We start from the raw sequence: 18333 nt of genomic DNA, 5'->3' as shown, positions 1-18333 counted from the left end.
ATTACAATTTAAAGGTTTATGTTAACAAGCAAACAAATATATATAAAATTAAAAAGCAAAATTTATATAGAATAAATGAGGAATAATAATACAGTAAAGGCACTAAATTAGGGGGGCTGAGGAAGAATTCCTGTTAAAAAAGGATTTGAAGGAAGCCACAAGGTAGAGGTGAGGAAAGAGAGTTAGGAGCAGCCAGAGAGAATGCTTGGAGCCATGGTACTAAGAGTATTTTGTTACTTTAACAATTAGGAGGCCAGTATTATTCATTCATTATTATTTTTGGACTCAATCTCTGATTTCGTTAGCATGGAAAGCTACATTTTGGAAACGGAAAATGCTTTCTGCCACCACAATTTTAGGTCTTTGATGCTGTCTAGATAGCCTGAAAGAATTATGATCTGTGCAAGGTCACAGCCATCATGCGATGGAGGTGGGACTTGAACGCAGATCTCTGCTGACTCCAAGGCAATTTCCTAAGCCTCTTGCCAAAATGTCCCTCTATTGTTTCACAATTCTCAAAATCTGGACCAATGGAGCACAAATTCTGGAATCTCCTGCCATTCTAAGATGGACTGGATGACATGTTTGCCTTCTAAGCTCCAGCTTCCCTTTAATTCAGAGGGAGATGAGCTTTTTGGCCTCAACTACTCCTAGAGAATAATGGATTAAAGTATAGAAGGTACCATCTTGTACCATGGAAGTGGGTGTCCAACAACCCTCCAAATCATCGATTCTGAAATTTTTGAATAATTGTCATTATTTTAATATTATAAATAACAGCACAGAAGTGGCTCAATGGATAGAGTTTTGAATCTGGAATCAAGAAGATCTGAATTTAAATATAGCCTCAGACACTTATAAGCTCTGCGACTCTGGGAAAATCCTTTCATCTCTGCCCACCATTCTATCTCCTGTGCTACCTAGGTGATTTGTTAGTCCCTTAGAATTTACTAAGAATCATCTCTTTTGCCTCTTATTTCTTGCAAAAAATAAACCAAGCAATCATGGCAGGATAACACCACTACACAGAAAAGCAAAAAAGAAGAAGAAAAGGAGGTGTGGAATAAGAGGAGGAGGAGGAAGAAAAAGGAAGAAGGGGAGGGAAAAGAAGGAAGAGGAGAGGGAGGAACAGGAGAAGGAAGAAAAGGAAAAGAAGGAGGAGGAATAGTAGATGAAGAAGGAGATTTTTATAGAAGATACAGGATGAGGAGGATGATCAGGAAAAACAAGGTATATAGAGGAGGGGAAAATAAATCTCTTTGGAAAATATATGACCTACTTTTCGTTCCAGCAGGTTATCAATGGTTTCATGCCATGGTGGTTGTGGTCGATGGTCAATGCCTCCAGGAGCCAGTGGAGGGCACAGAGTTGCCGAAAGAGGGGTTCTCTACCAAGTCAAAAAGAGAAATCTGGTCACAATAAATGAAGGATAGGAGGAAGCTTTAGAGATTTTCTAGTCCAAACCCCTCATTTTACAGTGGAAGAAACTGAGGAAGAACACTAGTATAATCATCAGGATCATAGATTTAGAACTGGAAGGGACCTTTATGATCATGAGACTCAAACCTCCATTTTATAGATACGGAATTTTAGAGAGCCAGAACTTTGGAAAAGTCTACTTGAAACAAGGATACTTACAACAAGATGTTAACTCAGTGGGATTGAGGAGATGATGGTTCTCTAGTTCACATATACTTAGTACTTAGCATGGTGATGTAATGGTTCTCTAGTTCACACATACTCAGTATGCTGTAATGATGTAAGTGTAATAGGGTATTTAAGGGCTGAGAAGGACTGGAAAAGAGACATTCCATCTTTGACCATCCTCCTCGTGGCTCTCCTGCCTCCTGCACTCCTGCATTAAGATCAAGACTGGGCCAGAATAAAAACTCTAGATTCTATTCCTGACCCTTCTCGTGGTGTTTCTCCTGCTGAGACCAAGGCCCGTCTGAAGGACCTCCAGAAAGCTAGCCCGAATATTACAAGGAACTGAGGTTCTGAGAGTGTTAAATGACTCATTCATAGTCACTCAGGACACACAGAAGCTTCAGCTTCAAAACCCAGTCCTTGTTCCCACTGTACCATCACACCATCAAGGGACTGATACACTCGCATTAACATAAACCACATGAGAAGCCCTCTGTGATGCATCTCCCTTATCAGATGATCTCCAATTCAATTCAAAACATTTATTAAGCCCTGCTATATGCCAGCTACTGTGCTAGGTATTGAGGGCACAGACAAAAATAAAATTAGTCACTGCTCTTATGGGGCTTCTATTTGTTGGGGGAAAACAATTCTCCTAGGATATAGGATCTTAGACCTAGAGCTTGAAGGGAACAACCATCTTCCTTGAGGAAACTGAGGCATAGGAAGTGATATCATATAGGCAGGTCCTTTGATTCCAAGTCCAGTGATCCTTCCACTAAAGCATACTGACTTATCACCATGGGACCATAGCTGGGAGAGACCCCAGAGGTTGTTAGTCCAACAAACTGAGGTCCAGAGAGGGGAGTCACTTATTTACTCTGAGCTATTAAGTATCTGAAGCAGGATTTGAACCTGACTCCAAATTCAATTTTCTGTCCACTGTCCTATCCTGCCTTAGCAACATTCATCGATAAATTAGAGTCATAAATTAGAAACAAATAAATGCTTGAGAAGAAAGTGGTGCAGGATTATGTGTTGTTCTTGGAGTCAGGAAGATTTGAGTTTGAATCCTATTTCATCCTTGGCAATTCTCCAGTTTTTACTTAAGTCATCTGTAAAATGGAAGATTATAGGGATTATAGGGAAGGACCCATAAGGTCAAAATCTCTGCTAGGGGCCAGAGAAGGAAATCAAGACTTTGAAAAGACCAGGTTCAAGGCCCCTGGAAAAGAGGGCTCCTTTCTCTGAATGTGCTTCTTTATTTAGCAGAGAGCTGCATGGGGAAGGGAATGCCAATTTGGGTTTGATCTAAGAAGAAATTTCCCAACAACCAGAGCTATCAAAAAAGAGAGGAGATTAATAATAATAATAATAGTAATACTAATAATATTTCTGCTGAGAACAATGATAATGAAAATCATCTATTAAGTGCTTCCTCCATAAATAATCCAATGGATTAAATTACCTTTGAAGTCCTCCCCTCCAGATCTAGGGCCATGATCTTATATAAACTGGGCATCTGTAAGCCAGAGACTGCCTTGAGAGCAGCTCCACTGATGAACACAGGATAGGGTTAATGTCTGGATGCTCCTTACTGGAAGCAACTTGAGCATCTTCCCAACTAACCCCCAGCTCTCCTCCATCCCCCGGGATAACTCCGGGAATGGTCTGCCCATTATGATGACTCGGAAATTGTTATTCTCTGAAAGCAGCCTCTCCCAGAGAGATCAATATTCCCAGGTTCATGGGCTTTTCACATCCTAAGCCCTCCTCATTGCCAGGAAAATCAGTAGGGAAGGTACCAGGGAAAGCTCTCATACCATTGACAGATGTCTAATGTCATCCCAACCTTATAGATAAGATACACCTAACTCAATAGGACTGGGAAGACATGCATGCACTTGTTCACTTATTTCAGTCGTGTCTCACTTGGTTTTTTTGGGCCAAGACGTTAGAGTGATTTGCCATTTTCTTCTCCAGCTCACTTTACAAATGAAGAAACTGAGGCAAACAGGGTTAAGTGATTTGTCCACAGCTAATAAGTGTCTGAGGGTGGATTTGAGTTCAGGTCTCCCTGACTCTAGGCTCAGATACTCTATCCCCTGTGCCACCTACCTGCCTGATGCAAGCACAGGGAATGACTCCAATTAGGAGTCATTAGGAGCTGGAGATTTTAGTGAGCTTGGGATCATTCATATACAAGGGACACTGTCCAATGTATGAAGTCTATGATCTTCATCTATAAAAATTCATTAGATGGAAAGACTGACTCTGGAGTTAGAGGCCTTGAGTTCAAATCCTGTGATGTTTAATAACTTATGTGACTTAAGGCAAATCATTTGATCTCCTTGGTTCCCAATTTCCACTTTTGTAAAATGAGCAGATTGAGCAAGGAGGTCTCTAAAATTCCTTTCACCTCTGAATCTCTGATCAATGACCTTAAATAACTTTAGTCTTTCTGGGCCTCAGTTTCCTCAACTTTAAAATGAAGGGCTTGTTCTCAATGGCATCTGATGTCCCTTGAAATACTAGATTATGATCTTTCAGAACATGCTCTGATTTCAGTGTGCTCATCCATATATTGAGAGAGTTTGACTCAGTTGGCCCCTAAGGTCTTTTCCAACCCTACTAAGAGCCTTTGAATAACTGACTATCCAAGAAAACCAGAATGGGTGAGAGCAGAATTCATCTTGATGTTAAGAATCCCAAAATTCCAGAGGTGGAGTCAGTCAGTCAATCAGTCACAGCCAGACACATATTGGAGATACAGAAAAAGGCAAAAGTATCTCTGCCTGGAAGGCAGAGACAAGAAACAAATAATTGTATATAGAACAGCTGTAGAGAGAGGACCTCAGTGACCATCTTGTCTAACCTTGATCTAAAACTTTAACACAGGGGTCATCCAGCTTCTTCTTAAAGGCCTCCAGGGAAGGAGTGGCCACTATTTCTCAGGTTAGCCCATTCTGCTTTTAGACAGCACTACCTGTTAAGAAATTCTTATCGGTGTATAACCTAAATATCTTTCTCAATAACTTACCCTGATCACTGACTGAATCCTCAAAGAAGAGGCTACTGAGTCTAACACCTTCATGTTTACAGATGAGGAAACTGAGGCCCAGAAAAATGACATAACTATAATATGTTTGCAATTGAGACTAGACCTGTGTTTTCCTTGATGTAAAAGAGTCCAGATGAGGAAACTCCCTCTGGTGATTCAGGTTTATAATTTTTCTTCAATTTACACTCTCAGAGCAGAAGCTCTTAATCTGGGATATCTCCACGTTTTGATCCAAGGAGTCCTTCCATAAATTTCAGGGAATCGATGAACATAAACCCACCCCAACTAGCTTCTAACTGAAATTTAGCATTTCTTTGAATTTTTTGAAAACATAATTCTGAGAGGGGATTCCCCTAGGCTTTACCCAACTGCCAAAGGGGTCAAGAATGTAAAATGGTCAGGAATACATGTTTTGAAAGAGTTGAGTGACTTACTTAGGGTCACACAGTCAGCATATATCAAAAGGCAGGATGTGAACTCAGTTCTTCCTGATTTTAAGGCCAACTCTCTATCCACTATTCCACATTGCCTCTCACATTGAGATTTGAACCTTGCTTTTTTTTTTTTAAACCTGATGCTGGGAAAATATTCCCCATGTTGATTCCTGGCTTTATAAATAACCCTAGCTCCCTCCCATCTTGCTTTAAAATTCAGTTTTTGATTTCTGTTACCATTTCCATATAGCTAAGCAGTTTGGGAGGGCAGCCCACACACTGTCACTCGGATTCCCTTTTCTTTGGTGGAAGCAAGACAAAATAGGAGAAAAGAATCTGGCAGACTCACATTTGGGCCTGGGATAGCGAGGGTGAGATCAGACAGTTGTGTACTGGGTTGAAAGGTCGTAGGATAACATCTGGACCTCCTTCTTTTTTTACTCCATCATATAAGCTGTGGGAGGAAAAGACAGAAGCTTAATACATGGGCATTGAACTGAATTTTTCAACATCACCTTGTCTAGTGTTCCTCATAAAGCACTCTGAGGGAGACCAAAAAAGTTTAAAATAAAGGCAGAAAAGTCACAGGTTTTCCTAGGAATAGTGTAAAAGGCACATCTCTTATAGGTGAAGATTATTTACAACTATGACTCTTAGAAGGGACCTCAGAGGCTTGCTAATCTAACCCTCTCCTCCCCCCAAATTCTACTGAGGCCAAATTCCAGTGCCTTCCCTTTATTATTTCTTATTTGTCTTATATTTTGTCTTATTTACTTATTGTCTCATTAGATCATTAAATGTTAAATTCCTTTGAGAACAGGGATTGTCTTTTTGTATCCCCAGTGTTTTGCACAGGACTTGGCACACAGTAGGTGCTTAATCAATGGCTATTGAATTGAGTTGAACTGAACCTTGGAGAGATGAAATGACTTTTCCTAAGTCATAGAGATAATAGAATTAGAGTTCAAGTATTAATCATCAATTTAGAGATAGAAGAAAGAATCCATCTATTTCAGCACTTCCCACCCTCTGTAATATTCTCCTCTTTAAAATATAATCGTTTTCTGGGAGCAGGTTTCTTGGGGGGCTTCTGGAGGCAGCCTTAGTTTCAGTTCAGTGTAATAATCACCTCAAATACAGCCAGCTGTTGAAGTCTAGTCCTTTATTGTCTCTTCTAAAATAGCCCGGTTGGCTTTCTTAGAGGCTTATCTCTCTCCTTGGTTCTGAGAACTCTTGCCATTAGTCCTTTGTCTCTTTCAGCTTCTGTCTCCAAGCTCCCTCTGAATCCAAAGCCTCCAGCCAGCACAAAGGTGGAAGTTGGAATGAATCTGACTCCTCCTCTGAGAGTGGGATTGTGGGCTTCTTCTCTTGTGGGCTTGTCCTTCTGATTTGTGAATCTCCTGGACTGAATCCTGACTTATGAATCTCCCAGAGTGCCTATCAATTCCAGTGACTTAGCACCTTGTAAGAACCATAACGCCTCCTTCACTTTACAGATGATGAAATTGTGAAGTGAGTGACTGGCCAAAGAATCCTCAGATAGAAAGAAATGTGTTAGGATTTGAATCCAGTTCTTGAGACTTTACATATATAAATTTGTCTTTCTTCCCAAGTTCTGAGTAGCTGTTTTACAGTTCAGTTAGAAATAACAATAACAATTAGCATGAATACAATGTCTACTCTGTGCCAGGCACTATGATAAATACCCTATAAATATTATCTCATTTGAACTGATTTGATTCTGTGATCATGAGGTGAGAGACAATTCTTTGCCGTCCTGCTCAATCTGGAATGAGAAAATTAAGAACTATTTTGAATCAAGAGTCCAGGAGTATTTTTTTCTTGATTTCCCTTCTAGTGGACTCTGGAAGGTCCTTTGATGCCTTTCCTTAGTTATTTGGGGATTTTCCTAGGGAATAAGTGCAGTCTCAGACTAAAGCCTTTCTAAGGTCGTTGGATCGTAGGTTTATAAGGGATCTTGGAAGCAACCTACCTCTTCATTTTATACATGAGGAAACTGAGGGCCAGAGTGGTTTAGTGGCTTGACTAGGATCATTCTACCAGTTGAAAGTGATGGGGCTATGATGCAATACAAAATTCTCCAACTCCAATTATTTTTTCATGTACAGTGCCCCCTTAGAACATTGCAAACTCATGAAAAATTACACAAATGCATTGGAAGACCCTCTTTGTCTCTTCTTTCTTCTCATCTCAACTCTCATCTTCCTTAGCATTTTCCTCTTCATTAACTCTTCTCTTTTCTTTCCTTTTCTTGACTTTTGTCATTATTCACCTTGTCCCTTTTCTCCTTCTCTTTCTTCATTCCTCTTTTTAAAAATCTGTTTACATTTAAGTTTTTAAAATTTAAATTTATTATTTTTAACATTTGTTTAAATTTTTGAGTTTTCTCTCTTCCTCTCATCCCTCCCCCATTCATTGTGAAGATAAAAAATATGATATCAATTATACAGGTGAAATCATGTAAAACACATGGCCAAAAAAGCAAGAAAAATAAAGTGAGAAAATTATGTTTTAATCAGCATTCAGACTCCATTAATATTTCCTCAGAAGATGGACAGTATCTTTCAACACAATTGTATTGCTGAGAATAGCCAAATTATTCATAGTTAATCACAGAATAATATTACTATCAATCTGTACAATATTCTCGTTCTGCTCACTTCATATCAATTCATTAAAATATTTCCAGGTTTTTCTGAAACTATTCTGTCATTTCTTATAGCACAATAGTATTCAATCACAATAATATACTATAACTTGTTTAGCCATTCAGTGGATAAAAATCTCTTTAATGTCCAATTCTTTGCCTCTACAAAAAGCTGCTATATTTTTGTATACATTTTGTATACATTTCTCTTATTTTATGATTTCTTTGTGATACAGACCTAGTAGATGAATTGTTTCATCAAAGGGCATGCAGAGTTTTATAGCCCTTTGGGTATAGTTTCAAATTGCTCTCCAAATTGATTGGATCAGTTCACAACTTCACCAACAGTGCATCAGTTTTCCAATTTTTCTACATCCTCTCAAATATTTATCATTTTTCATTAAAAACATTCCCTATTAATCAATTTGATGGATATGAAGTGGAACCTCAGAGTTGTTTTAATTTGCTTTTCTTTAACCAATAATGAGGTAAAGCCTTTTTTTCATGTGTCTCTGTTATTTCTTCTTCTGAAAACTGTCTATTCATATCCTCTGACCATTTATCAGTTGGGAAATGACTCATAATCTTATAAATTTGATTCTGTTCTCTATTGAGAAATGAGGCCTCCTCCTTCTTTCCATTTTCTTCCATCTTCTTTTTTCCCCTGTTTCCCCTTCATTATTTCCATACCTTTATTCTTCTCTCCCTTCCTCTCCTCATTCTTCTATCTTCCTTGTTCTCCCTCTCATCTCCCTACAGTTAATATCAGAAACAGGATTTAAACCTAAATTTGTTTTGAATTCTTTCCCTGTGTCCTAGTGCTCTTTTGCCACTCTCTCTGGTTTAATAACTTTCCCATTTAAGAGTAAAATTTTAAATAATATCTTTAATTTTTGTATTATCTAAATTTCTCCAAGAATTTCTCTCTCTCATCTTCCCAGCCAGTCATCCCAGTGCTTAACCATGAAAATAAAATTCCATAAAGTAAAAAGAAGAAGAGAAAAGAAAAAAAATCAGAAAAATTAGCTAATACTTTGAAAAAGTTTGAAAACACATGTCCTCTTCTACACCTGTGACCAGGTGAACCTATGCAAATGTGTGGAGGGATGTGTCTTCTTACATCTCTTCTTTGGTACCAGTATATTCTGTGTGATTCTGTAATATTCACTTTAGATTATTTTATGGCTCTCTTCCCCATTTATATTATTGTCATAATGTACATTTAAAAAATAGCTCTGTTTACTTTTCTGCACCTCAGTTCAGCTAAATCTTTCCATACTTCCCTGTAGTCATTATGTTGATCATCTCTCGGAGCAGAGAACATTCCATTATAGTAACATAATGCAGTTTGTTTAGCCATTTTCCAAATTATGGGCAACCATTTTGTTTCCCATTCTTTGCTTCCATATAAAGTGCTGCTATAAATATTTTGGAGTATAGATATTTTCTTCTTATCAATGACCCTCCTTGGGGTATAATTCTAGTAGTGAGATCTCTGATGCAAGGTATCTGGACATTCTAGTCACTATATTTGCATAATTTTGAATTGTTTCCCAGAGTGTTGGTACTGATTCACAACTTTACCAGCAACACATTAATGTACCTCTCTTCCCACAACTCCTTCAATATTGACTTCTGTCATATCTAATAACTTTCTTAAATGCCTCATATTGATTTAGGTTCCTAGAAAGAGCTGTGTGTTTTTTTTTTCAATTTAGGAAAAGGTCTTCTTTGTTGATTCCTTCTCTCTTCCCCCTTCCATTTTCTCTTTTTTTCTTCCCTTCCTTCCTTTCTCCTAGGCTCCTTCTTTCTTCCTTCTCTTCCCCCCTTCCCTTCCTCCCCCTCCCTCATTCCCTTCCTTTTCCCCTCCCTTTCCTTCTTCCTTCCTTTCTTTCTTTCTCTCTTTCTTTCTTTCTTTCTTCCTTCCTTCCTTCCTTCCTTCCTTCCTTCCTTCCTTCCTTCCTTCCTTCCTAGCTTCCTTCCTTCCCTCCTTCCTTCCTTCCTTCCTTCCTTCCTTCCTTCCTTCCTTCCTTCTTCCTTCCTTCCTTCTTCCTTCCTTCCTTCCTTCCTTCCTTCCTTCCTTCCTTCCTTCCTTCCTTCCTTCCTTCCTTCCTTCCTTCCTTCCTTCCTTCCTTCTTTCCTTCCTTCTTTTATTTCTTCTTCCTTCCCTTCCTTTTCCATGATTTCATGGAAAGTATCAATCTATAGTTTAGTACCACTTTAGCATCTCATAACAGGTCTTAAAAGAACTGCCTGAGATATCTAAAAGTTAAGGGAGTTGCTCAGCATTACATCGTCTAGTATCAGAAATGAGGAGATTGCTTTTGTGGACTATAATGAGTTACAGAATCAAGCATTATTATTATTATTATCATAATTGTTATCATTATCAATAATTATAGATTCTCAATGTCTAGAATAAAACCTGATCTGTAGCAGATATCCAAGAAAGGCTTGCTGATGGTGTGATTATTTTCCCAAGAGGAACACTTGATTTTTCAATTCCCCTTGGTCTTTATCTCCTATTAAGCATGAATATACATTTCATCCACAAAGGTGTGGTCCAAGAGCTCTGGCTTTAGTGGCCCTGTCCCCCATATTTCCTCTACTCTTGTATTCCTTCTGTGCATCCTTGAGTTGGCCCTTGTTTTTAGTTTGCTCATTGGTCAAATGAAGGCATTGAACTAGCTGGTGTCTGAGGGCCCTTTCCACCCTAGCATCTTCTGATTCTGGGAATGGTCAACATCTGAACCATCCTGGTGATATTCCATAGTGTTTTACGTTTTGCAAAGGGTTTTACCTATGTGATTTCACTGGAGCCTCTCAGCAACCTGGTAAGAGAATCACTATTGGCTGTTATTGGCCCATTCTAGGATATGAAAACTGAGACCCAGAAAGATGAAGAGATTTTCCTATTTGTTATAGTGTTAGAAGTGATAGCTGAACCTAGAATCAGCCCGATTCTGAGTCAGCCCTCCATCTAATAAGAATAACAATGCTTATTATAATATATAGTAGATATCTTATTATCTTAATTGATCCTTAATTGATTCTGGGGAAAAGGTGCTACTATTATTGGCATCCCCATTTTACAGATGAGGAAACTGAGATAAAGAGTAATAATTCCTCCAGGGTCACACCACCAGTAAATGTCTGCAGCTGGATTTGAACTCATATCTTTCTGATCTTATGTCTAGTGTTCTGTCCACTGTACCATCCACCTGAAAAATTGTTATAATAAAAATGCTGATAACTTTGGACATTTGGGTATTTGTATGGCAGTAGAAAATTTGAATCTGGAGAAGGAAATGGCAAACCACTCCAGTATCTCTGCCAAGAAAACCTCAAATGGGGTTACTAAAAGTCCAACGTGGCTGAAAAATGACTGAAAAATCACAGTAAAAATTGAAGTGTTTTACCTATAGCATATAGTGGATGCAGTGTAGAATGCAGAGAAAGGACTGCCTCTGGAGCCAGATGACCCCATTCTTATTACCTGTCTGACCCTGGCAAATTGGCCGTGGTTTCCTCCCTAAAATGAGAGCTCTGGTCAGTGCCGAAAACCTCGGAGATTCTGTCTTAATCTTCCATCACACTTGAGCCTCAATGTAAGCTGGTGAAGTACAGCCACAGGCATTTTTAGTCCTATTTTACAGGTGAGGAAACTGAACTTCCGAAAAAAACCAGATGACGTGCTCAGGACAGAGCGGCTAAGGTTAACGGTGGGAAGAGGAGGGATATGGAACCCGGCTTCTCCCCACTCCTTGACACTCCAGTACTAGAGCCAGATCAATATCTACTAGAACCAGATCAATATCTACTAGCGCCAGATCAATATCTACTAGAGCCAGATCAATATCTACTAGAGCCAGATCAATATCGCCCTATGTGTAATTCACCAACACTGAAACTGACGAAGCTTTTAAGTGAGCCACGGGCCTGAATCTGGAGCGCTGGCTTGAAAGAAACCGTGTGTTCTCCAGGCTGGGATTAAAACACCCATTCAAACACAGAGTCCGGCTCTTAGATCTCGGGGGGAACCGGGAGGGGATCGGAAATCGGGCACCTGCTTCCTCGCCTATTTATCTCAGCGAGGAAATACAGGGCTTAGGTCCTTTCTCCCTTCCTTCAGAAAAGGGGCCGATAGGAAGATGATACAGCTTTGGCTCCGTGAGTTGCAGCCACTCTGAGGCTTCCCGGCAGGCTGCTGGCTTCGTTTTCAGGAGCCGGGAGGTGAGGGTGAGTCCCTCCGCGGGCAGGGCAGCATCCCCGGTCCCTCCATCATCAAAGGGGAGATCTGCTGGAGGGGCACGTGGGCTTTAGGCAGTGCTGCAGAGGTCGCAGTTGGTTCTGCCCTGATGACGTTTACCTCTCTCTCTCTTAATGATCACTCTGGGCTCTGCTCTGAAAGAAGTTCCATCTCTATAGCTTCACCCAGAACAAAATCTGTTTTGTCAACTTGTATCTGGCCCACATTCTGAATGATTCCAGGCAACTTCTGCCTGGTGCTATGTTGCTCCCTTTGGTTTTGGGAAAGCTTCAGACGTGTCTGTCCTGTACACCCTTGCTCTCTGGCAGAGCCAGACCTAGAAGGTTCCAAGGTGTGTGCGATGTGGTAGAAAAGGCAGATGTTTGATAAAATAACAACGGACAATTCTATATCATTTTAGAATTATTATAGAATCTAAATGATAAATAATATAAATAAAATAATAAATATAAATAAATAATAGAATCTAAATAATATAAAAAATAATAAATATAAATGTAAATAAATTATTATAGAATCTAAATAATAATTTAGAATCATTATAGAATTATAGAATAGGATATAGAATCCCATATCATTTTAAAGTTTGCAAAGCACAAAGGGTCAGAGCTGGAAGAGGCTCACAGAACCCATATCATTTTAGGATAAAATAAGTGAGTTGTCCAAGTTTACACAGATAGTGTTAGGGGTAAGATCTGAACTGGGATTCTAGATCAGGTGCTCTTTTTAGAAACATCACATCACAAAGTGGAAACTATAGGTATTAAAAGTCCCCATTTTATGTTATTGAGTAGGAGGTAGAAATTATTAGGATACCACATCGGATGATGAGATCACAGAAGGTTTCAGCTGATCTTCAAATTGTGATTTTGGGCAAGATACTGGGTCCTAGTGTCTATTTCTAAAATCAGGGGATTGGATTAGATGACCTCTAGTACTCTGGATTTTCAAGCTAGAGGTAATGTGGTATAATGGAAAGGCAGTAGCTTTAAGAGTCAGTGGATCTTGGGTTTGATCCTCATTCTTGCACTCAAGTCACCTTCTAAAACTCAATTTCTCTCTGCCTCAGTTTCCTCATTTGTAAAATAAGACTTTGTGTCCTCTAAGGTCCTTTCTATATCTAGGTGTAGAATTCAATGAGCTTTAACATCTTCAATGATAGATCAAGGTTACCATGGGAATATTACAGGACAGATAGAATATAGAATAATGCAACAGATCCTTCCTCTAGATTTGGTGTTGGGATCAGAACAGACTAACCAGTTCTTCTGACATTTGGGAAAAACACCCCAAAATGTGCCTTTTCAAATCACTTTTTAAAGATTAAATTCAACTGGCGCTGCCTGGGAGGCGGTCTCAGACTTCGGGCAAGAAGACCTGGATCAGGAAAAGCCTCTGGGACAACAGCCCCAATAAAGATTGCAGGGTTCTGGCAGGCTAGTACGAGGGGAGGAAGTTGAACAGGACCTCTTTATGAAAAAGGGGTAACACAATGGGGGAGGGGAAGGAAGCACCTTCTCATCACTTCCTATCTAATTAATTTTGCTAACTAGAGGCTAAACTCAATATTTTCTACCTGCAAATGAAATTTGTGGTGGAGAAGCATTCTCTTCTGACTCTGATGCCAGTTAAGTAGTATCTGCCAAATGATTTTAATTCTCAGTGGGGTGATTGATTATTTTCCTAAGAGATATTGAAATAACAAGGGCAGATAGATGGTTCAATGGATAGAGCACTGGACCTGGAGTCAATAAAATTCAAATTCAGCTTCAGATACTCACTAGCTGTGTGAGCCTAGGCAAGCTACTTATTATTTGTTATAGTTCCTCATCTGTAAAATGGGGACACACTGGAGAAAGAAATAGCAAAATACTCCATTATCTCTGCATCATCTTATGCCCTACCGACATAGTTCGTGGGGAGATGATGAATCAGACGGGACTGAATACCCCAACAAGAAAAACAATCGAAATAGAAATACTAATGCTTTTGGGTCTACCTACTTCAGGCTAACATCACTGGTTTCAGCAGCAGGCATTTTTGGAGGCTGAAATCTGTTTCTCTCCTCTTCTTCTCTCTTTTTGTCCATCAAGATTTTCTTTCTTAGTGCACTCTCCGCCTTCAAAATGTCGAAATAACTTTGGCCCATTTTCACTGATCGGATCAGGTAGCTGCATGGGGAGAAGAAGAAAGTGAATTTGAAAATAGAAGATGGGGGTGGTGGAAACAATGGAGGAGAAAGCAGCAGAGTTGATGTCAGGAAGCCCGGCTCAGACACTGAGGCTTTGTTTCCCTTTCTGTAAAATGGAGATAACAATCCCTGTGCTCTCTGCTGAAAACTCTCTTTAACCTGTACATATCAGAGAAGTCCAGGCTTAATCTTCGGATTTAGCGCAATTAGAATTTGTGGCCCTTTCCATCCACCCTGTAGCCAAATCTCACACTCACTTACATACACACACATTTATATTCACTCTCATTCACTCGTACACATCACACTCCCACACTCACACTCAGTCACACACACCTGTATTCATACCCACACACTCAAACATGGACAACTCTCCTTCCCCTTCCCCGTTTTGCCCTCTAGAGCCAAGCTGAACAAGTCTCACTCCTCTCTCCGTGTAATAACCCTTCAAATACACAAAGGCAGCCGTCACACTGTCCCTGCAAAGCCTCTCTATTTCATGCCATAGATCTCAGATTGTTAAGAGACCACTCTGGCTGGATGTCAGGGGACACTTCCTAACAAGAGGAGCTGTCTCAGAGAATGACAAGCGGCCTCGAGAAGCAGTGGGCTCTGCCTCACTGCTGGGATTCTGAGACTTGAGGGTCCCCCAATGCCCTGGGGAATCCTGCTCTAGCAGAAAAAGCCCCTTGGTGGTGGCAAATGTCCTCCAACCTGTGCTCAGCCCAGTTTTTCCAGCTCAGCCAGCACATGGTGAGCGAGGCCTTTGGATCCCTTTCCATTGTCTTCCTCCTCCTCCCCTTCCAAAGCTCACCCCTCTGCTTAATAAGAGTTTTTGTCACATCTTCCGCTCTCATACGGGTCAGGGGGTCACCTGCTGCCTTGGGTTGATTGGCACAGGCTGGCAAGTAATCGCCCGGAGCTACCTGTTAACTGTTAGATTCTATTTGCTGTCACTTCAATATAGTTTCAATCAGAGGAAGGCTGTCAATGAGGCTGTCAGGATTTGGGAGACGAGGGGAAGGGCACTCCAGCCCTGGGGGGAAGAAGAGGGAATGTTCACACCTGTCCATTGGTGATGACAGAAATGACAGGGGGAGAAAAGCATGGGGTGGGAGGGATGCTGGATACAGCCCGTTCACTGCCAAGCAGCCATGTGGCCTCAGAACAACAGGGAAGTGGAAGGGGATTGCAATCAGAGAGAAGCCTCTGTGCTCCAGAGGATGGCATATTCTTGTCCCTGGTGGGGTGAGGATTAAGCCATCCAGAATTCACCGAGATGAAGCAGCTGGTTTGGTTCTTGATGCATTCAATCCTAGTGAAATAGCATCCTTCCCCCTTCTCCGTCTTCCCCATATTTTAAACAGAGATGAACTGAAGGATTAAAAAGGAGCATTGATGGAGGGCAATGCAGAATTGCATGGGAGATATGGACATATGGAGATATGCCATGAAGAGGCAAACAAGAGGAGCAAAAGAAATCCCCGCCTCTTCCCGAAAAAAAAGTAAGAAAGACAAGAAGAAAATACGGTTAGGACCCTTAGCAAGGGTGAGGGATGATAGGTGAACTGTCAGATAATTTTTGTGATGTTGAGAGAAATTGAGGAGGGCTTCCAGCACATGGAGTGCACTTCCTGAGATACATTTATGGGAGAGCAGAAAGGGACATCCCTAGTTTGAGGATGCCTGAGTCAGCTGTGTGGGCAGGGGTACCCAACACCTATTTGAGTAAGAGGGCAGATGAATGGTCCTTTGGTCATCTCAGGGATGGCAAACAGTGCTTTCCAAGCATTTAACTGAAATAACCCCGTTTTCTGGTGGCTTGCTGCTGCGCCACTGATCTGGGACAGGGGGAAACTGAGAGTTTGGCAGATCTGGGGCCATGATGATGGACTCCCATGACATGGTGGCCCGCTCCTTCAGAACTCTTGAGGTTAGACTGTCCCCAAGGGCAGGAGTTCACAAGGGGAGCTTTCTGAGCGCACCAGGCTATTTAGTCTAATTGCTTGGCCACTCTTCCAGAAGGTACTAGAAAGCTTTCCTGGTGCTGCTGGGGCAGATTTTAAAGGCCTAATGTTTTAATACTGGCAATATGGCATCTAATAGGGTGCTAGGTTCAGATTCAGTAGGGCTCAGGGTTCACATCCAGCCTCAGACACTAACGTTAGGTCACCATGTTCAAAGTTCACTTATAAGAGAAATCAATAAACTTAAAACCATGGATCGAACTATAATCTTTATGCAGATGACCAAGATCTAGATATTCAGCCCAAGTCTCCTGAACTTGAGTCTAGCATCATGAATTGCCTACTAGAAATTTCAAACTAAACACCTCTGACACCTTTTAAACTAAAGCATGTATTAAATATGTTGTTGTTCCGTTATTTTTCAGTATTGTCCAACTCTTCATTATCCCACTTTTCTTGACAAAGATACTTTGTCATTTCCTTCTCCAGCTCATTTTAGAGGAGGAAACTGAGGCAAATAGGGGAAGTGACTTGCCCAGGATCACATAGCCAGTAAGTCTCTGAGGCCACATTTGAACTCGAACATGAATCTTGCTTGCTCTGTGCATTATGGCATCACCTAGTTGCCCTGTCTTAAATTAGACATGTTTAAAATGGATTTTCTCTTTAAAAGTCATTCTCTTTCACCCTCCCTAAGCCCTCTCCTCTTCCAAACTTCTTTATTTCTATCAAAGGCATTGCCATTCTTCTTGCATCTCAGCAATATTTTGGCTTCTTCTCTCTCCTCTCTCTCTCTCTCCTCCCTCCCTCCTTCTCTCTCTCTCCTCTCTCTCTCCTATTTAATTAGTTGTCATTTTATTAGCTATTTGACAGCATCTCCCACCTTCTACTCCTTTTTTTCACTTGCATGGTCATTGCTTTAGCCCAAGTCTTCTGGATCCCTAGCCTTTAGCCTGGCACATAATGGCTATAACATTCTCATGAAAAAAAAATTAACAAATGCTCATTGGGAATAAAAATAGAAAAGTGAAATCATATTTACTCTCAAGAGTCTCTATCTATCATCAATCAATAAACTGACATGTACTTACTAAACACTTCCTGCGTGCCAGGTACTGTGCAAATATGCAGAGGCAAAAATAAAACAATTCTGCTCTCAAGGAGTTTAATTTTTTTTCAGTATATACACACACACATACACACACAATCATAGTAATTTTCACATTTATAATTATTTTAAAAAATGTTTTCATTTAATCCTCCCAATAATCCCAGAAAGTAGGTTGTAATTACACAGATGAGGAAAATGAGACAGACAGAGGTTCATAACTATGAAATATCTGATTGGATTTGAACTCAGAACTTCCTGACTCAATCTACTGCACCACCGAGATGCAGTAGATATTGTCTTATTATTATTATTATTATTATCATCTCAGTGCTTTACCAATAAATGCTTGTTTAATGATTAATGTGTTTGGAGATGAGTTCAGGAATGAGAAAATCTCAATACTTCCAAGTTGGAAGAAGCTATTCAATCTGCCCCTACCTGAACTCGAGTCCCTTCCATGATACAGAGTCACCCAGTCTTAGCTTGAAGACCTCCAGGTATGGGGAATTCATTTCCTCCCTTGATATCTCATGTCATTTATAGAAAGGCAACTCTATGACACGTCTAAGAAGTGCTCATACAATTTCTCTCTGATGCCCTTCTCCTCCCCTTCCCCCAACCCCCAAGACAGCTTGGAACTCAGGCAGGGTGACAGCTGGGCACAAAGCTTGACTTTGGCATCTACTGCTTGTGCTACTTTGGGCACATCGTTTCTCAGAATCTAAAATGCTATATAAAGTCAGCTGCAATCATCATCAACATAATCAACACCATCATTGTCATCATTGACCTCTGATTCATGCTATCTATGTGGTCCAGGGCAAAATTGGGCTGCAATCTGCATGGTACTGGGATTTCTCAGACTGGGAGTTGCCCATGCTGATGACATCACAGACCCTTCACATATTAAAGTACCCACCTATCAGTCAATCCATAAGTATTTATTAAGTGCCTCCTGGTGTCAAGACACTGTGACTAGATGCT

General features: G+C 40.4%; 1 protein-coding gene across 3 annotated transcripts in view; it reads right to left on the bottom strand.

Moving 5' to 3' along the window:
- CCDC60 (coiled-coil domain containing 60) overlaps positions 1-18333 on the bottom strand; it is a 198531-nt gene that overhangs the window by 48478 nt on the left and 131720 nt on the right. For all 3 annotated transcript variants that reach the window (XM_051972899.1, XM_051972898.1, XM_051972900.1), the window contains exons 4-6: positions 14084-14251; positions 5492-5596; positions 1280-1387 (exon numbers count right to left, since the gene is read on the bottom strand). In XM_051972899.1, coding sequence (XP_051828859.1) covers positions 1280-1387; positions 5492-5596; positions 14084-14251 — 381 coding nt within the window. The remainder of the gene's footprint in view (positions 1-1279; positions 1388-5491; positions 5597-14083; positions 14252-18333) is intronic.

Source organism: Antechinus flavipes, chromosome 1 (assembly GCF_016432865.1).
Source record: "Antechinus flavipes isolate AdamAnt ecotype Samford, QLD, Australia chromosome 1, AdamAnt_v2, whole genome shotgun sequence".
Classification (NCBI taxonomy): Eukaryota; Metazoa; Chordata; class Mammalia; order Dasyuromorphia; family Dasyuridae; genus Antechinus; species Antechinus flavipes.
The sequence above is the reverse complement of the archived record's forward strand: the minus strand, read 5'-3'. Positions and strand labels throughout refer to the sequence as shown.